Source organism: Schistocerca americana, chromosome 8 (genome assembly GCF_021461395.2).
Source record: "Schistocerca americana isolate TAMUIC-IGC-003095 chromosome 8, iqSchAmer2.1, whole genome shotgun sequence".
NCBI lineage: Eukaryota > Metazoa > Arthropoda > Insecta > Orthoptera > Acrididae > Schistocerca > Schistocerca americana.
Window position 1 is genome coordinate 174,706,858 of NC_060126.1, and position 21,625 is coordinate 174,728,482.

At 43.3% G+C, this 21,625-nt stretch overlaps 1 protein-coding gene across 2 annotated transcripts in view; it reads right to left on the minus strand.

Moving 5' to 3' along the window:
* LOC124544771 (extracellular serine/threonine protein kinase four-jointed) overlaps positions 1-21,625 on the minus strand; it is a 1,021,279-nt gene that overhangs the window by 42,202 nt on the left and 957,452 nt on the right. Inside the window, exon 1 of one of the 2 annotated variants that reach the window (XM_047123447.1) lies at positions 1,510-1,639. The exons of the other annotated variant lie outside the window; for it this stretch is intronic. Coding sequence (XP_046979403.1) covers positions 1,510-1,553 — 44 coding nt within the window. The 5' untranslated portion in view covers positions 1,554-1,639. Of the gene's footprint in view, positions 1-1,509; positions 1,640-21,625 lie in introns of those variants that run through there. 2 annotated transcript variants of the gene reach the window in all.

Here is a 21,625-nt window from a genome sequence, read left to right on the forward strand (position 1 = left end):
CAGAATTTTTAAGTTATATATTCCTTGTTCGATTATTTTGATGTACTATGTTTATTCGTATCATGAGTTCAGCCTTTTCTTTACTGCTAAGCCTAACGAACTTACTAATCCGTGAGATATACCACAAATTGTATCACGCACGTCCACTTTTTTTTAAAAAATTCTGTAAACGTTGTCTGTAAGGACGTACGAAAGTCGATAATAGGTTAAACGTTTTTAAAGTGGATACCGTGACCTAAATTCTCAATGGTTTCCGTGACAGGCCTGTTTCAAACAGCAAGAAATGAGAAAGGTGAAGCGGATATTAAACTAACAAGTCGTTGCTTTTTTTCGATTACGTCTCTTCCAGCAAAATTCAAATTTTAAAATGCTGCCGACAACCAACTGCCTTTCTGACCTCCTATAGCGAATTGCTACAAAGCTAATCTGGGACGAATTTTAAACAAATACGGAAACCAAAGCTTCGATTAACAGCACAATGTCAATGCCCGCGAGCTACAAAACAGAACTGAATTAGTTGTGAGATTTTTTGATAGAAAATTGTCAATGAAACGCGGCGAACGCAGATACTGTCAGCGTGCGAAAGTGCGACCGCTGTAATTAATGTAGAAATAAACCGCTACAAGCCGTATACTATTTGATTTAATCGACTAGTTTCGCTAATCTGACGCGGACATTCTCAAATATTCATTATCTTGGTGGCAACACTTTAGAAATTTAAAGCACCGTCAATATTTAGTGTGTTTTGATTGGCAACAGTGCCGAGGAGTGCTTTAAATCCTTACCGTCTAGCTACCAGGGCAACGAATGTCCGAAGATGCTTCCCTTCGAACGAAAGTAGTCAGATAAATCTGATAGCGAACTGCTGCGGTTTGTTTGTACGTTAATAAAACACAGCATGTTGTGATTTGTTGTTTTACTAGCACATAGTTTTTGTTTCCGAAATGACGCTGTTGCAGTGTAAATAAAAGACATTCAGAAATACGATATTCTCCGTCGAGAACTATCCGTATAAACACGTCTCGGAGCAAGTATTTTTCCTCCTGAACACTCTGAACAAACGCTCCCCACATTTCGCACGTCACCTGGCGACATTTCGGCGTCTTTTTGGAGCACAGTACGTTTCACATGTTTCCACTTTTTTCTCTCCCGTTTCCTCATCTCGTTTGCCCACTGTCCACGTCTGGCCGTAAGATCTGTGTTCCGGATGATCCAGCAAACGAAAACTTGTCCTACAGCTTGTCATTCCCATGACTGCCACCGAGGCAACTGGTTCGGTAACGAGTTGTACCGTGTCCGAATCGTCGTCGCACCGTAAAAAACTAGCGGCGGCCGCATGTCCATAATGGAAGCACACGTGCGCGTACACGCGAACACACGCACACACACACCGACGCACTCGCGTATGGTGGCTGGAGGAGAGGACGGCTCGGCGAGCGCTGCGTCTTGGCCGGCGAGCGGCTGCGGGTGCGGCGGCGGCCGGCGCGGGCTCCTCTGGCCGGGACTTACCGGTCGCGGCCGTCGGCGCCGAGGCAGAGTGCGCAGCTGGGCATGCGCGGACTGAGGCGCACTCTGTGGGACAGGCCGGGCGCGCGCGCTCATGGGAGTGCACGGCGGGCCGGCCGGACGAGCACTGAGCTGCCGCCGCGTCTGCCGGGCCCTCTGCCCGCTATCCCCTCCCCATTGAGGCGCGCCGGGGTTGGCTACCTGCGCCGTGACGCGCCGTCTCGGAGGCAGCGGCGGGGGTGGTCACCGCGCGACCCGCAAGAATGCCCGGCATTCGCGGAGACCTTCCGGAGGCGATGAGGGAGAGTCGCGTCTTCCCCAGGGATCGCGCTCGGCGCTGCGACGCCTGTCGCCCGAGGGACGCCTTTCTAAAAGCCCGAGAGGAAATTCCTCGACGGATAGCGGACGGGTCTTTGTCGTTCACCGTTAGCTGCCAATCACCTGCCCGCTCTCCCTAAGGCTCTCGGACTGATCGCGTTGTCGGGTATTCCTTCGTCATTCGCACCGTCGTTTTTCGGTATCGGCTTCCGGAACACTGCTCTGTATTTACAGCAGCGCCTTTCGCCCTGTATCAGCACACGCAGTACATCCGGTGACACAGTCTTTTCAATTGCGGCATCTGCTCCCTCAGTGCCCTTCTAAAGCCATCGGCACACGGGCCGTGCTGTTGAACGTTAACGTTGAGCGTTCCAAGTTCAACTTGCTGCTGAACGCTCAGGAACGATGCAACTTGTTCATACGGTACGTGGGCCCCAACGTGGTATACGCGAACGGAACGCACTCCAGCGGCAGTTGAGCGACGTTCAAAGTTCGTAAATCACACTGTTTACTCAATGGGCACGCGTAAAATTCCCACGTTAGCTCTATTAAAACGCACATTTCCTCCATCGTACACGAAAAGGAAAGTACCGTACCATGTCCAATCAATAAGGACACAGGCTTATAAAAGTTCCAGTGCGTTACAAATTTGGAATACTTATCCACATAAGATAAACATTAATTCATAATTCCCAATCATTCCCACATTTTAGTACAACCCCAGGGTCAGTCTTACTTGATCACTGTTCCTACCTAACACTTAACAGATGGCGGTGGCTAAAAAGACAGTGCCCGATGTGCAAACTCGCTAAAATGAATAACCCGGAGCTTGTTCACGTGAAGGGAGGACTAGTGGTGATGCCAAAGAGACACCACTTGCTGACAGACGGCAACACAGAGACCATCTGAGGAAGTATAAGAACTAGCGGGCTGAGGAACGAGGGCATGTGAATTACGAAGCGTAAAAGAAAAAGAAGCAAAATATCTTTATACAACTTGCGCAAGCTGTCCTGTAGATTAAGCCAATCGAACAAAGTCACCCCTCAAAGAAAGGTGAACTTACATTTACATAACATCACATAATATAGTACATACTTACATTACACTAATAGTAAAGTATCAGAGCCTAATAAAAACGCGAATGTTAGGAAAAAAATCTTTTAGTGTTAAGACGCGAACCACTGCCTCGACAAAAACTAATTACCGGACAGAGACGCTACTCATTACACTAAACCAACAGTATGCGTCTTGCTCTTAATCATATTATGTTGCCCCTTACTGAAAACGTTAATCGTAGATAATTGTGTTACTAATTGAAATTTAGTTATAAGAAACTGTACCAAGAACAATGCGTTTTGGGTGGATCCTCAGCGCGTCGCTGCCTTCAAATTGCCTACTCTCATAATACGCTCGTCACAATAATTCTTTTGCCGTGAATATGTTTCTCATTAATTTATTGGAACGAATCACGCAACTAACAACGGGTTTTCCAGTGATTCTCAATTTGTTGGTGCTCAGAAACGGCATGTATACATATAGGCTCGAAATGAATGCCAATGTGGCGCCTCACAACTCTGTACTGAAGGGAGACGGCGTGCGTGTGACGTAGGTGGCGTTGTGCCGTCTCATTGGTCAACGCTCAGACGCACGCTCAGAATACCTGACATGCCAGATATCGCTCTGCACGTTCGGAAAGATTACCGACCGGAAGCAGGTCCATGTGCCGACGGCTCAAGGCTCTCGGACCGATCGTGCTGTCGGGTGTGCCTCCGTCGTCGGCACCGGCGTTTTTCGGTATCGGCTTCCGAAACAGTACTTACAGTAGCGCTTTTCGCCCTGTATCGGGCCACGCAGTACATCCGGTGACACAGTCTGAGCCTCTGAGTGCCGTACACCGACCACCCCTTAGTGCAGCGGGTCCAGGAAAGCCGTCACTTGCTCACTCTTGATGGAGCCACTGTGACATTTACGTGGGCTCGTGGTCACGTCGGTCTGACACGTAACGAGACCGCTGACGCTGCTGCCAAGGCTGCAGCCCTCGTGCCTCAGCCCGCTAGTTCTTATACTCAGATGGTCTCTGTGTTACCGTCTGTCAGCAAGTGGTGTCTCTTTGGCATCACCACTAGCCTCCCTTCACGTGAACAAGCTCCGGGCTATTAGGCCTCTCGCCGTGAGGAGATCATTTTAGCGAGTTTGCACATCGGGCACTGTCTTTTTAGCCACCGCCATCTTTAAGTGGAGTTCCCCCAACAATCTGTACTCACTGCGCTCAATCTTTGACGGTTTGCCATTTCCTGGCGAAGTGCCCTTTTTTTTAAATCCCTTACGTTCTCGTTGAATGGGAAGCAGTGGTTGGGAAGAGAGTGAGACAGGGTTGTAGCCTCTCCCCGATGTTATTGAATCTGTATACTGAGCAAGCAGTAAAGGAAACAAAAGAAAAATTCGGAGTAGGTATTAAAAGCCATGGACAAGATATAAAAACTCTGAGGTCCGCCGATGACATTGTAATTCTGTCAGAGACAGCAAAGGACTTGGAAGAACAGTTGAACGGAATGGACAATATCTTGAAAGGAGGATATAAGATTAACATCAAGAAAAGCAAAACGAGAGTAATGGAATGTAGACGAATTTAGTTGGGCGATGCTGAGGGAATTAGATTAGGAGGAGGAGGAGATTTAGTGTTTATCGTCCCGTCGACAACGAGGTCATTAGAGACGGAGCGCAAGCTCGGGTTAGGGAAGGATGGGGAAGGAAATCGGCCGTGCCCTTTCAAAGGATCCATCCCGGCATTTGCCTGAAGCGATTTAGGGAAATCACGGAAAACCTAAATCAGGATGGCCGGAGACGGGATTGAACCGTCGTCCTCCCGAATGCGAGTCCAGTGTGCTAACCACTGCGCCACCTCGCTCGGTTAGATTAGGGAATGAGACACTTAAAGTAGTAAAGGAGTTTTGCTATTTGGGGAGCAAAATAACTGATGATGGTCGAAGTAGGAAGGATATAAAATGTAGACTGGCACTGGCAAGGAAAGCATTTCTGAAGAAGAGAAATTTGTTAACATTGAGTATAGATTTTAAGTGTCAGGAAGTCGTTTCTGAAAGTATTTGTATTGAGTGTAGCCATGTACGGAAGTGAAACATGGACGATAAATAGTTTTGACAAGAAGAGAACAGAAGCTTTCGAAATGTGGTACTGCAGAAGAATGCTGAAGGTTAGATGGGTAGATCACGTAACTAATGAGGAGGTATTGAATAGAATTGGAGAGAGGAGAAATGTGTGGCACAACTTGACTAGAAGAAGGGATCGGTTGGTAGGACATGTTCTGAGGTATCAAGGGATCACCAATTTAGTATTAAAGGGCAGCGTGGAGGGTAAAAATCGTAGAGGGAGACCAAGAGATGAATACACTAAGCAGATTCAGAAGGATGTAGTTGCAGTACGTACTGGGAGATAAAGAAGCTTGCACAAGGTAGAGCAGCATGGAGAGCTGCATCAAACCAATCTCAACAACTCCAACAACAACACGTAATCGTTTGTATTTGCCGTCTCAGTTAACTCTCGTTTTAGCGAACGACGAGAGAACTGTCAACGGCGTTTTACTTTTTATCCGTCGTAATAATATGGCGAAGGCCATTTAATTTTTAGTTCAGCACGTCCGTTTCTCTATGGCGTATTTTATAGACCTTACTCCACGTTCCCTTTTTTTAGCTGTCTTCTCTTTCATCGTTTGGGATTAAGATGTAGTCTTTTTTAACTCCTCTCTTTGTCTTCGTGTTCTACAGTTCGGACATGGGCGCGAATGACACTACTTGCTTTTCCGCCCTAAAACAAAACAAAGGCTTGCTATAAGCGGCGCTTCAAGTTATCGGACACGGGTTCGATTTTCGGTCATCTCCTGTTTCTGACATACACGAAGTCCTAGAAGGTATGGTGAATAGGTCCTCTCCTGTTTATGATACAGGAGGAAAGTAAGGAACGGTAGGTCGCGAAATGGAAACACAGTGAAAATCGAAACTGATTTCTTTGCATCAGTTAGCTGCAACTTCCAGCTACTCATCTCCATAGTCCCCAATCCGACTTAGACGTTTGTGATAGCGTTAGACCAAATTTCCAATACCCTCATTATACAAGGCAGCCACCAGTGCTTTCCGCCAATTCTCTACGTTGGCCTACAGCTCCGTTGTCTGTCTGCCCACCCGCGTTCTGCTAGACCAACAAAAATACTATTCAGGAGTTGCGCCCTCAGATTTGTTTCCTATTCTGTTCTCTACCGGACAGCCTTCAAGGAACCTCCTTTCCGTATGAAAATGTGCTCTGAACATGGCTCGAAGGCTTCTCCGAAATCGAGAAGTTACTCTAGCGTTGGCAGAATGTTGTAAACAGTGAAAGAGAGTATATTATTGACGACTAAAGTCTCTATTACGTTTGTCTGTTCTAAACTTCTAGGAAAACGCTACGAAGGTATGCACCAACATAATATAAGCAGATTGAGAGAGAGAAGTATTACTTTCCATCTTAAATAGTGGCCTTCGTACTAAAAGATGTAGATTCTATTTGCAATGCAATGTTCAAGACAGAAAGACGCGACCCGCGATGTGTGTGACTTTTTTCGAATAAAGTACATTACCCTTCCTGACACACCGTCCTAAAGCGGAAAATACACAGCATTAAGACGTAAGTGAAGGATCTATAGGTGACTACATTAATGGTAGACACTTTTTATAACTATGCCAATTTATTATTCACAACAATATAAAGTACAAGAGTTTCCACTTACACATACCTATTTCTGTACTGCAAGACAGAACAAGCGAAAGTAGTTAATACGAAGGACGTTTTTCCCTCAAAAAACTTCTATTGTTTTAACAACCGATAGACAGCTTTTTACATATCTATACATGTATCTGTTCGAATCCTGCCTCGGGCATGGATGTCTGTAATGTCGTTAGGTTAGTTAGGTTTACGTAGTTCTAAGTTCTAGGGGACTGATGACCTCAGATGTTAAGTCCCATAGTGATCAGAGCCATTTGAACCATTTGAAAACATATATCTGAGTTTATTTACATACATAAATAGCCTTTCAATTTCTACAATTATTGAAGCGTCTGTTTCTTTCTTTATAAGATACGTTTTACTATGAAAGATTGAATAAACACAAAATGTCGCATTATTTTATTTCTTAAGCTTTATTTCGAAGAAAAAAGTGCAACCATGAGCTCAAAAGCGTATACCTTAAGAGCTACAATCAAGTGCTACTATTCGCAACTGAGGATCCATATTTGCTACTAAACAGCACTTATTCATCTTAGATATTCTGAAACAAATGTTTCCTATTGCAAGTTGTTTGCTAACCATATTTTTGGAGGAGGACCAAAACAAGAAAAGAATGTCTAGTAAACATGGACTCTAAAGCTAATAGCTTAAGATCTTTGAGCACCTGCTCATCTCCGCCACTGTGAAACCCACCTCTTCTACTGAAAAAGTTCTCGTAACTCTTAAGATATTCCCTTTAGATCGCATGTTTACTGGGCTTTTTTTTCTATTTTGGCCCATACTGCAACCTCTCGAAACGTGAAAAATATAGAGGTTTTAGTAGAAAAGATTTGTTTTACAGTTTCGCAGATGAAGAAGAGCTCATAGCTCTTAACATATGGCAGATGTACGCCATGTCGTATTTCATCCGAAAGATTAGCCATGTTTTTCAGGAGCAAAACAGAAAGACTTGTCGTTGATATTGTAGCTTCTTCCTCTTTAGCATAAGGATTCCCACAGCAAACTTCGCAACATCAGATCCCAAGAGAGTTGTGTAAGAAACAGAAGTCAACACCAGGACATGTTTTTTCTTGATTTAATTTTGGTATTGTCTTGTAAATAATTTAAAAGAGATGAGAAGTTATTTATGTAGACTACAATTCCACTACTTAACACGTTTCTTCTGCATTTTGGAGCCCATATTTTTGTGGTTGAGTATGAGACGCCTTGATCATGCTGACATTTGGAGATTTTACTCGCCTGTATTTACAATAGCGATTCAGCAGCAATTTTAAAATAAAGAAGCCAGTTACATGCACTGAAATTAGATGGAATGGACTGATAGCTTTAGCCGACTCAACTATCTTGTGCATACCTTGGGAAGAAAGGCCTTGCTTACCCCTTGCTCGTTTCTCTATAATTGCAAAGTCTCTGCCACACCTCAAAAATTTGTAATCACCATCAAAAATTTGTTTGTTATTTCTTCTAACCATCCAAGCCAAAAGGAGGATACCTTCATGCATGGCATTTAGAACTGCAGAGGGAAGCGATGCTTGGCACTTGCATGAGTCGGTGTTCGAAACAAGTTTACTACATTATTTTGTTTCCAACGATCATTCCTGTCATATTCCTGAATACTATTTGCTTCGCTGAAGACAGAGAGCTCTTTTCTCGTTAAATTCGTGGTGAAAAACTTCAGCTGTCTTTTATTTTTCACAGTGCTACTAGTTTCAGTCATAGACCATTTTCACGCTTAGCAGGCATAATTGGTGGGAATTTTATACCGTGATATAAACGATTACAAGTTGATGTTGTAGGCCAACCATAGACATTGAAATTGTTATCAGCATAATAATTCTACAGAGTAATTGTCAGCAGAAGGCTTATTCACATCGGAAGTTAATAACTGCAATAACGACTTCCCTTGAGGAAAACTGCAAAAAAAAAAAAACCTAAGCTTGTGAAGTCAAGCGTTATGAGAGCAAATCCACTTAGCAGCAATTACTGTATCTCATATACGGCCAGTGAGTTAGACGGCTTTTTACTTTTCTGACAGTCATGCCATCTAGTATGCCTGTGAGCTAGTAGGGTGTATCCACAGGCCGGCTGAACAGCAGGCAGGATTCTGGGAGAATGTATGAGGAAGTTTCCGTACCCTGTAGAAACTAGATGTATCACTTGTAGGTAGATAGGAAACATAGGCTACCAAGGCGTCGCTCGACCTAAAGATAGGCATTCCGAAACGTGGTATTGGGGACGCTAGATTTAACCAATGAAAGTTTCTGATGCATTAAAGCCGTGTGCCGAACCAGTAATTAAACCTGAACCCCCATTTTACATGGGCAATCCTACAGCCAACTGAGCTATCCATACGAACGTAAGACTCGCTTTCACAGCTCAACTTCTGCCAATAGCTCTCTGAGACTGCAGACATGCCACAGGACTTTAAGAAGAATATAATCTATGTAATTTCGAAGATAGCAAGAGGCCGGCCGCTTTGGCCGAGCGGTTCAAGGCGCTTCAGTATGGAACCACGCGACTGCTACAGTCACACGTTCGAATCCTACCTCGGACATGGATGTGCGTGATGTCGTTAGGTTAGTTAGGTTTAAGTAGTTCTAAGTCTAGGGACTAATGACCTCAGCTGTTAAATCCCATAGTGCTCAGAGCCATCTGAACCATTTTGATAGCAAGGGCAGAGAATCAGTTTGGCAGTTTATGCATCAAAGCTGCTAAGCAGAATATACACAGGTGAACGGTAAAGAAAACTGAAGATTTATTAGACGACGATAGTTTGCTGTTAGAGGCACCATCCAGGCAGTTCTGACGTTATGCTCGATAGTGAAAGCAAGATTTAGGAAAAATAAAGAAACTTCATAGCCTATGTCGAACTACAAGAAAGGTGCGCCGATGTAAAATGGTACAATTTTCTGAAACTCTTACAAAACTATCTGTAAGCTTAAGGGAGAAACGCATTATACAGGGTGAGTCACCTAACTTTACCGCTGGATATATTTCGTAAACCACATCAAATACTGACGAACCGATTCCACAGACCGAACGTGAGGAGAGGGGCTAGTGTAATTGGTTAATACAAACCATAAAAAAATGCACGGAAGTATGCTTTTTAACACAAACCTACGTTTTTTTAAATGGAACCACGTTAGTTTTGTTAGCACATCTGAACATATAAACAAATACGTAATCAGTGCCGTTTGTTGCATTGTAAAATGTTAATTATATCCTGAGATATTGTAACCTAAAGTTGACGCTGGAGTACCACTCCTCCGCTGTTCGATCGTGTGTATCGGAGAGTACCGAATTACGTAGGGATCCAAAGGGAACGGTGATGGACCTTAGGTACAGAAGAGACTGGAACAGCACATTACGTCCACATGCTAACACCTTTTTATCGGTCTTTTTCACTGACGCACATATACATTACCATGAGGGGTGAGGTACACGTACACACGTGGTTTCCGTTTTCAATTACGGAGTGGAATAGAGTGTGTCCCGACGTGTCAGGCCAATAGATGTTCAATGTGGTGGCCATCATTTGCTGCACACAATTGCAATCTCTGGCGTAATGAATGTCGTACACACCGCAGTAAATCTGGTGTAATGTCGCCGCAGGCTGCCACAATACGTTGTTTCATATCCTCTGGGACTGTAGGCACATCACGGTACACATTCTCCTTGAACGTACCCCACAGAAAGAAGTCCAGAGGTGTAAGATCAGGAGAACGGGCTGGCCAATTTATGAGTCCTCCACGTCCTATGAAACGCCCGTCGAACATCCTGTCAAGGGTCAGCCTAGTGTTAATTGCGGAATGTGGAGGTGCACCATCATGCTGATACCAGATACGTCGACGCCTTTCCAGTGGGACATTTTCGAGCAACGTTGGCAGATCATTCTGTAGAAACGCGATGTATGTTGCAGTGCTCTCCGACACACACGATCGAACTGCGGAGGAGTGGTACTCAAGCGTCAACTTTAGGTTACAATATCTCCGGATATAATTAACATTTTACAATGCAACAAACGGCATTGATTACGTATTTGTTTATATGTTCAGATGTTCTAACAAAACTAACGTGGTTCCATTTAAAAATACGTAGGTTTGTGTTAAAAAACATACTTCCGTGCATTTTTTTATGGTTTGTACTAAACAATTACACTAGCCCCTCTCCTCACGTTCGGTCTGTGGAATCGGTTCGTCAGTATTTGATGTGGTTTACGAAATACATCCAGCGGTAACGTTAGGTGACTCACCCTGTATACAATATGTAGAAGCACCAAGAGGGAACAATAACAATAGAACACCTACAGAGAGGTACTGTCATTAAAAACACCGTAAGACAAGACAAGGATACCGTTTCCTGTTTTACTCTTGAATCTGTGTATTGAAGAAGGGTTGAAAGAAATAAAGGAAACGTTCACTATCTTTATATTAAACTGGTAAAACGGTCACTTGGTCACCAAATACCAATTGCAGGTTGCTCATCTAACGGCTGTAAGAGGCAGCAAACGTTTGATCTTCAGCATTTCATCTAATTATTGAATTAAAGAATCTTAAATGTTGTCATGATCTACTCACTGAGAGGTACAATCGTATGTGAAAGTCTTAACGCAATAAGTCAAGTATTAAAATTAGAAGCTGCGTATGAGTCTTGCGGTAGCGTACTCAAGGCGCGCAAATTACCCAGACTATATTCATCCAGTAGTTGAGAATGAGAGCTCTTAGTGGCTTTCAAGAAACTATATACATAATTTACTGAAATGAAAAAATGGTTGTCACGTACTACATTTTCGCTGTTCATACAGAAAAGCTGCACCGTCAGGCATGACGTTTTAATTTATTAGCTCTTTACTACCAATCCAGTTCGCAATAAGCTTTGCAGACAGTATCCACATACGCCACTGAATGTACCTGCAAAACTATATCGTCGTACAACACACAGTTCAGGAGACATGACATCTTAACCACCGATATGCGTGAAAAACTAGCTTTTCTTAAAACGGAGAGCAAATAACACAGACTACACTCGTTTTTACTTTTGCATTAATGCGTGGCTGAATAATCCGAAACTAATAAACCAATGTAATTAGCGTTTGGCGTCTGCAACTATAAAAGTTTTACATATTTAACGTCAAGATGACATTCCTGTCCTCTGTGAAAGTGAGAAACTGTCTGTTGAATGACATCAACAGTCTACTGAGCACAGAATATGGGCTTACAGTACGCCGAAGGAAGGTGACAGAGTTGGGCAGCAGCAGAAATGTAGTGAAGGAAATTCCGTTACCTTCGAAGCAAAATGGCGCGTGACGGACGGAGCAAGGATACAAGAAGCGACTAGCAGAGGCTAAGAGGGCATTCCTCGCCAAAAGAAGTCTTACGCCTTAACTTGAGAAAGAAATTTCTGAGATGGCACGAATGGAGCATAGCATTGTGTGGAAGTGATTCATGGACTGTGTGGAAATTGGAAAGGAAGAGGATCGCAACGTTTAAGAAGTGGCGTTGTAGTCGAATGTTGGGAAACTTCAGTGCTCTGACAGGATACAAAGTGACGAAGTTCTCTGCAGAACCGGCGAGGAAAGTAATATAATGCTGAACACTACGCAGAAGAAGGTATGAAATGACAGCTCACGGATTACGCCATAAGGGAATAACTTGTATAGTGTCAGGTGACACAGCAGAGGACTAAAACTACGAAGAAACAAAAAGATAGGAATATAGAGGAAAAATCATTAAGTGCGTTAGGTGTAAATGCTGCTGTGAAACGAAGACGACAAAAAAGCGGAAACTGCCACAAGACGTATCAAACCAGTGAGAAGACTGGTGACTCTCCCTTCTTCTTCTTCCTGGTTTTACAGCCGTTGATCGTCCTTGGCCTGCTCTAGGGCACCATTCCATTCGCCCCTGCCAAGCGCCTTGCGTCTCCATCATCGGACACCAATAATTTTTAAATCTTCTTGTATGTCACTCTAATATCGAAGTATTGATCGTCCTCTGCTTCTCTGTACCACAGGGTTTTACACTAGTGCTGTTTTTGTTGGGTTCTCATGTTCTATGTGAAAAATGTGACTGATCCATTTCAGACGGTTTATTTTAACGAACTTTATGCTTTCAAAATCTTTATATGATCTGTAAGGTTCAAAATTATATCGTCTACGACGTGTCTCATCTTCATAAGTTGCCCCATACATTTTTCGTAACACCTTTCGTTCAAAACATATTAGTTCTTCACACTGCCGTGTCAGGTCCACGTTTCTGAGCCATTTCTGGATTTAAGTTGTGGGGCTAGCCCATTATTTCCGTACTAATATGATTCTGTGATATTACCAATGTTCCCAGATAGACAAGTTCACTAACAGATTCTATTTGCGTCTAGTCAATTTCTAACATTGCGTTTAATCCCGGTCGAATTATTCGCATGTATTTGGTTTTACTGATGTTCACTTCCACTCCTATTTCTATTGCTCTTACCACGAATGCCCTGTATGTTTATTTAGCAGCAATTTATGTTCTTGCAATAACATCCACATCATCTGCATAGGCCAGAAGATGCACCACTCTATTGTACATTGTGCCTCTTGTGTTGATTTGACCTTCCCTCCAAGGAAAAAACAACTTATCTCTCCCACTTTCAGTTCCACAACAACCGCTTATGGACTGTACGGGAGTAAGCTTCACTCTACGGTTATACGAATAAGAAACGCAGCCTGGAAGAATTTTCTATTAATAAAGCGAGCATTGTAATCTACTGGATTTCCGGGAAACGTACCGAATTTCCAGCTGCTATATTCACTTTTGTCGGCTACTCCAAGCTGATGAACCTGATCATCCTACGTCAGTGGAACTTTTCTATCGCTTTAGTTGGTTGCCACAGGCCTGACTCAAAGTTGGCGGGAGAACAAGTTTGCTGACAGTCAACCCCTGGTTTCTGCGAAGTGTCGCACTGAACTTTTCTTTGACGTCCTGTGATAATGATTCGACATATTACAACGGAATGACGGAATCCAGAGTGACTGGTATATTCACGACCAAAATGCTTGTAGAGAATTTTTAGCACGATTCAGGTTCTTTTCTTCGGCTCGAGATGTTTCTTCTGAAGACCAGTGAAAACAGAGTCTTAATAACCAGATGAAAGCGGCTCTGGTCGCAAAGAGTGGATTTGGAGCACTTGCTCGATGGAAACAAAGTTTTAAATAACAACATTGTAGCTGCCTTGTTGCAATGAATACGCCGGCTGTACTAGAAACGAAAGTGCTTCATTTTATATGAAGGTTTTCAGTCACCGGGGTCTTAAAACTAATTGCAGACGTTTTTTCTCGTTAATGCTGTGTGGTACGCTAAAAGACAGCTGAGTGGAGACGGCAGGCGGTATCTTATTGTCTGATCAGATTTGTTTTCTGAGTAGCCGTTTATGTATATTATATTACGATGAGATGTCGGTGGAATTCTGGTTCACCCAAATACATTTCGTCGGCGCTTATCTTACCCTGCCATCCACACAGACTCGCAGGATCGCTGAAGCAACCTCAAAGCATGATACCCAGTTATAGCATTTGATAAAGTCAACAGCACCGTGGCAACACTGATATATAGGGTCATTATATTTAGTTTAGAAGTGTAATAACTATTGGTGTCATATCCCTAGTGATGAATGCAACTCCCTCAAACAGTGTCGCTTTCATTTCTTTCATGTCGTAACACAACAATCATTTATGATTGGAAGTATTATTAATAAAACAACCATTTGATTGGTTCAATAAATTTACAATCTTCACTTTTAGCCAAAATTGTCAACCATCTTAGTGTGTGCGGTTTCACATGTTTCCAGGACTCGGAGGCGATAATGTGCTTAACCAAGTAAAGTGCAAGCTGTCTACTTGACAACTTCACAGAAACGAATGTCTAGTGCGTCAAGGAAGACCTGTGCAAGGATTTGGTCAACTTACAATTATTCACTGATTACTGTATGTTGTATTAAGGTATGTTCGGGCACGTGCAATTAAATGTGCAAGGTCACCATCACACATAAAATACCTACCTGGACTGTCTTTTGGTGGCGTGTCAGAGAAATGCGATGTGTTGTGCTTGAAACGTTCGTAGTTTGCCCCTTAAGCATATCTGAACTACAGCTGCTTTCAACTTAGCGTTCTTAATTTTGCATGAGGGATGCAATCCCTAAGCATTGTTTACAATTTAGGATGAAAACTGTTAACTACCAAACAGCCCTTCACGCTAAGGATAAAAGTAAGATTCGTGTGTATCTTTTACATATTTATCATACTTACGATCTCCAAATAGTCTTGCATTGGTTGTCACATGCCAGTGGCCTTCCAATTAACGACAAGTGGTAATATTCACGTTTGTGCGTTCTGGTTTATATTTCGATTAAAACGATTTCTTGAATTATAGTTTGAACAGTCGAATACGAGGAGCAACCTGTCAAGCTGTCACTGATCTTTGCTGCAGTGTAGCTGCTCACTTCGGGGCAGGATTGGGTCAGAATCTACCTTTCCCTTCATGCCACCATTCTTGCAACTAACGTAATTCTCCAATATCCAATCACCACGATACTGACGGGATGTTAAGTACTTGCTTTGCCTCTTCTTTTCAGTCACTCCGTAGCAGAACCGTTTCATATTTAAGAATAAAAACTCAAAAAGTTTAGATTCCTACAGCTGTTCACTTAAGAACCGGCTTCCTCTCACAACGATATCCTGAGATAGGAGGCTGTTAATTTTACTCTTCTCTGAACCATTTTACACAAATGGAAGACCGTAAGATGCCACAAATTATAGTTGAGATCCCTAAAAACACTCACGAAATATGCTGGTCAAACACTATGATGACATGTACGGCAGTTGTATTTTTGCTGCGCTAAATTTCGCGACAAAGCGGCTAATTATGTGATACCTGCTGTGGACTTGTGAAGCTGCTTGATGGGTCCGCTTATTCAGTAGGAACGTGCTCAGTGTATTTTTCTTTTTACCCACCAGAGCCACAGCACGGTCGTAAGAGGAGCATCAGTCTAATTTACATCAAATTTCACATTCCCCAGGGAGATGTAAGTACCGTATTTTTCGCTTGATACTCTGTGAAGGTCATCTAGTTACTTCGATCTGAAACCAGCAGACCTGGTCACGTGTGGTTGGGAGTTTCTCTCGAGCGTACTGTAGTCTCCCGAAGTTTGTCAGAAATAAATCTTATATACCAATCGCCTAACTTTCTTCGTTTTCCAATTTCTGTCTCTTGTCTCAGGGTTTCCATTTTCTTTGTGTTGGTCTTTGCTATTTTCAATGATCAACACGTTTTCATTAAACTAGAAGATCTACAGATATCACGGCTTTCCAGTGTTACCATTTAATGCCATCGCATCTTCAGTCACTTCATTCCCCTCGATCTATTCATTTCGTTCAAGGGTATTTAATTCGTTTCATAAGTAAAACTAATTCTATAAACGTCCAAGTTAGCACCACACAAGTGAATTTAGCGTTGTGGCTCATGCAAGAATACCAAGCTACCAAGATTCTAGTGCAACTGGCTTGCTAATGCTTTCATCAAACTTTTTATGCAGCATCGGGTGCATGTCTTTATATCGTGTCACCACGTGGCTGTCGTTTTATCATCAACAGTGTCAGATGTTCTCATCCCATGAGAACAGATTTCTAATTTAAATCAGGAACTGATGCCAGGATCAGTGACGAATAACCGGATGCTACCATGTCTTTTCTCCTTGTCGGACAAATATTGTGGATGAAAATTTCTTCCTCCGTCGGTAATCGAGCCGGCTACCTTCTAATCGACTATTCACAGAAAGTTGGCGTAGCGACCTCTGCTAAGTAAGCGTGTTAAGTTTCTTCTATGCAGTGACAAATTAAAAATCGCACATTGTTTCGGGTATTTACTAATCGGATAAGCTCTGGAGGGAGGGAAATACTTCATAACCAGTAAATGGACAAACATTTCTGTTTCAATAAAGTACTGTGCAATGTTTTCACTCATACTTTACTAGCAATGGCAAGAAAAGCGTCTCTGAAGCAAAGAAAATTGTTAACATCGAGTATAGATTTAAGTGTCAGGAAGTCTTTTCTAAAAGTATTTGTATGGAGTGTAGCCATGTATGATGTGAAATACTGACAATAAATAATTTAGACAAGAAGAGAATAGAAGCTTCCGAAATGTGGAGCTACAGAAGGATGCTGAAGATTTGATGTTTAGATCACATAACTAATGAGAAGGTACTGAATAGAATCGGGGAGAACAGGAATTTTTGCCAAAACTTGGCAACGGTTGGTAGAACACGTTCCGCGGCATCAAGGGATCACCAATTTAGTGATGGAGGGAAGCCGGCCGCGGTGGCCGGGTGGTTCTAGGCGCTTCAGTCCGGAACCGCGCGACTGCTACGGTCGCAGGTTCGAATCCTGCCTCGGGCATGGATGTGTGTGATGTCCTTCGGTTGGTTAGGTTTAAGTAGTTCCAAGTTCTAGGGGACTGATGACCTCAGATGTTAAGTCCCATAGTGCCCAGAGCCATTTGAACCATTTTTTGATGGAGGTAAGCGTGGAGGGTAAAAATCGTAGAGGGAGACCAAGAGATGAGTACACTAAGCAGATTCAGAAGGATGTAGGTTGCAGTAGTTACTCGGAGATAAAGAAGCTTTCACAGGATAGAGTAGCATGGAGAGCTGGATCAAACCAGTCTCTGGACTGAATACCACAACAACAACATGATCAAGCTAATCAATCAGTAAATGAATAAGGTTTCATCACCACACAATGTGGCGATGTTTTGAGTTAAATTTCAAACATCACTCCACAAACAACTGTAGACTGCATAACCGAGGGAAATACCTATTATCTTACTGAGTGAAGGCAAAATGACTGCCTGTATGCCTTAGTGCGCACCGCAACCTTTTTATCTTGTGCATATGATCGCCAAGCGAGATATACAAAAGTCCAAGCAAAATGGTCACACAGTCTTCCTAAATGCAGCCAACATGGTTTGGCGATGAGGACACTACTGTTCTTCCAAAGGTTCCCATTTAACTTCCTCGAGCATCACTGTAACACTTCCATATTGGCCACTGACCTGTTATGATCCTGGAAGCATATATCTGAATTCGTTCTACGTCTGTTGTCAGGCCTCCTTGATAAGGACTCCAAATTCTGGAACAATACTCTATTATCGGATGTACTCGCTTCTTGTATGTGATTTCCTTTACAGAAGTCTTCCATTCGAGGTTTGTTACAGAGTTAGGGCATTTTAAGCAATTGATGGTGATCCGTTCATCGCATGAGCAGGTACGCTTGCCCCTCCCGCCCGCCCTTCCTAGACGCGTTCCACTCTTTGTGTCACGCTAGAGGAGAGGGGTATGTACCGATAGCACTTTTCACCCTGCTCTCCCTTCACCAAGACCGCTACAAACATTCCATTCAGGTATGCAAGTAATTAAAACAGTTATCGTGTTAGTGACTCGTAACACACAGAGGTGTCTTATCATAAAATACACGATCCAGTCACATTAATATGTCCACCGTCTACATTCGTCGTCCACGTGTAATAGCAACACACAGACGAAAGTGGCAGTACTAGCAGTGGAGGGTATATAAAGCGCGTCTAGGGGACGCGAGAAACTGTGCAGTCGTTGTGGTACTGCAAAAACAGAGCGATTTATCCGACGTCCAGTTAAGTTTTCGGCCCGATGATGGAAAATTTCCGAAAAGGCTAAGTTCATAAACTGTTGGCGTGCTGCCTTCGTTGAAGTACATCGTGCATGGGAGAGTGATGCTATCCAAAACCGGCAGCGTCGCAACTATTGTGCACTACTGGCCATAGATGACAGGGGTAATGGGTGGTTGCGGAGATGTGTACAGGCGAATAGCTGTGCTACTGAAACTTCCTGGCAGATTAAAACTGTGTGCCCGACCGAGACTCGAACTCGGGACCTTTGCCTTTCGCGGGCAAGTGCTCTACCAACTGAGCTACCGAAGCACGACTCACGCCCGGTACTCACAGCTTTACTTCTGCCAGTACCTCATTCTGGAAGCTGTGCTACTGTTGATCAGCTGACCACCCAGGTGAACCAAGGGGCTACTAACGGAGTCTTTTCAACGACTGTTCAGAGAACGTTGCTGCGTATAGGACTCCGCAGCAGACAACCATGCTAACTACTGTTCAGCGGTGACGAAGGCTGGAGTTTGCACGCCAGTTCCGCAAGGAGTTTGCACGCCAGTTCCGCAACGGAACGTCCACTGACTGGCGAGAGGTGGCCATGCCAGGTGAATCACATTTTAAACACCATCGCACACATGGATGTTGGCGTGAAACGTCTGAAAATAAGCACCCTGCCAACATTCGTCGAAAGTGTCCAGGCCGTAGGAGGAAATGTCATGGTTAGCAGAATATTATCCCGATTTTCTCTGGGTCGTCATTCTGAAAGGCTCAGTGGATCAACATAAGTATGCATACATCTTTTGGGACCATGACCACATGCAGCTCGTTTCTTCTTGGCCCGATGGCATCTACAAGCAGGACAATGCAACATGTCACACAGCTCCAGGAACAGCACCAGGATGAATTTATCTTACTCCCAGACCACCAAACGCACCCCCTCCCTCCCCCGTATTTTAGGCCTATTGAGTATCTGTGCAACCACCTCGATCGGGCTGCTCGCGCCGTTGATCCTCAGCCGTGAAACATAGCATAGCTGGTCACGGCATTCGAGTTGGCATGGCTCCATATTTCTTTTTCTACCTTCCAGAACGTCAACGACTCTCTTCCTGCAAGTCCGCGCTGCTAAAGGTAGCTGTTTAGGCTTTTGCATTAAAGCGACTGGAGAGTATATCCAGAGCGTCATTGACGCGCAAGTTCATGCTGAGTTCCTTGACTTCTGGAAACTTTCTACACGATTACACACTTTCATTTTATGAACAAATTACGAGCCTATTGAGTATCGGGCCTGACTTGTAACTGAGGTCATCCTTGAATGAGGAACTCAACACATTATTTGTAACTGGACAAAATTGACAGACGTAAATGTAACTTCGGGAGTGTCCTAATGAAGTGATCAACTGCTGTACGCTTGCACGTCTTCACTTCTCGCAGGTCAAAAACTAGCAATGAAAATTTCTTCCTCCGTCAGGATTTTAAGCGATCTTGATCGTTGCTATGTACAGTTTATTTTAATGTCCTAGCGAATAGCGTTAGAGGATTCGCGTGACTACTCACGAATAATGCTACTGCCTATAGAAGACTACACTGCCAGAAAGGCATTCCAATGATCCGAAATTGGTGCAGGCACTGGCAGTTGAGGCCGAACATAAATTAATTGACAGTATACCGCATAAATAGGCAAAGAGGTCAATTTATGTTCTACTGCACTATCGGAGAACAGTGGCTGGAAACAACTTTCTTTCCTGAGTGAATATCTCATTCTGGAAACATCCCCCAGGCTGTGGCTAAGCCATGTCTCCGCAGTATCCTTTCTTTCAGGAGTGCTAGTCCTGCAAGGTTCGCAGAAGAGCTTCTGTAAAGTTTGGAAGGTAGGAGACGAGATACTGGCAGAAGTACAGCTGTGAGGACTGGGTGTGAGTTGTGCTTCGGTAGCTCAGATGGTAGCTCTCTATCTGCACCCTATTTGTTTTCTTTCTCTTCTGCTCCCAAAAAAAAAAAAAAAAAAAAAAAAAAAAAAAAAAAAAAAAAAAAAAAAAAAAAAAATGCTGGTGATGGTGAGAAGACTGTATACTCATTTATGTTAACAAAACACATACAAATACAAAAGAAGGCCGTTGCGGAAATATAGCTACCTTTTATGTTTACGTTTTCACAGGATATTGTGTTATTTATGAAGAACGTCGTCTTTTATTTTCATACCCAACAAGAGGTTTTTATTTGTTTTCCTAAAAAAAAAACACTTAGTGGAGCACTTATATAAACAAAAAAGATGGTTGGTAGAGCACTTGCCCGCGGAAAAAAAAAAAAAAAAAAGAAAAGAAAAAGATGGTAGAGCACTTGCCCGCGAAAGGCAAAGGTCCCGGGTTCGAGTCTCGGTCGGGCACACAGTTTTAATCTGCCAGGAAGTTTCATATCAGCGCACACTCCGCTGCAGAGTGAAAATCTCATTCTGGAACTTTCTTTCCTACATCTTCTTATCTCACTTTGCGTTGATTACGTGTGGCAGATTTACTCTTATTTAACTTTGTGGGAGGATGCCCTTGCTGGTATCGCAGTCATCAGTTACCTAAAAGCCGTTTTAACCTGTCAAGATCAAAGCCTTTTGGTTAAATCATTGAAGTTTTTATCAAAGATTTCTTTGATCAAAGATCATGGATCCAAATTAGAGCATGGACAGAGCTTTGATCGAAGTTGTATACTTTTTTTGACTGGCTTCAGTTGCTTCCAACCCGCAAAATGATTTGAAAGTTTACGTAGTGCGTGGCTGTCACCACACTGAGAATTTCCAAGTACGAAAAAACCGATGTTCTTCATAACAGCTAATACACACATATTGACTATAGAAAACCGATAGGGCTGTCCATTCATCACCAAACCCCGCAATGTTCACTCTTTGGACGTAAAAGTAGGCGTACGTTGGAAACAGTACACGCAATAGGACTTTTCCAATCAAATGAGTTTCTTCCATTGCTTCATAGTCCATGTTTTGTTTTCGGCACCAAGTTCTTCTGTTACCGGCATTTGGAGCGCTGACGAGTGATTTAGAATTTTAGTTCGCCCTGAATTTCCCTCCTTGTGGGGCTTCCGTGGTGACGTTTTGTGGAAACGTTCACGACGTTCAGTTCTGCAGTGACTTTTGCAACTGAAGTCCTCTTATTTTTCGTTACAATCCTCCTCTTTGTCGCGATCACTCAACACACGCTTCTGCCGAGATGAGGTAGCGGCGGAATTAAAGCTCTGAGGCTAGCTCGTGACTCTTGCTGGGATAGCTCAGTTGCAGAGCACTTGCCTGCGAAAGACGAAGGTACCGTGTTCGAGTCTCGGTTCGGCAAAAAACCAACATCTTGACCTTTCTCTATTTT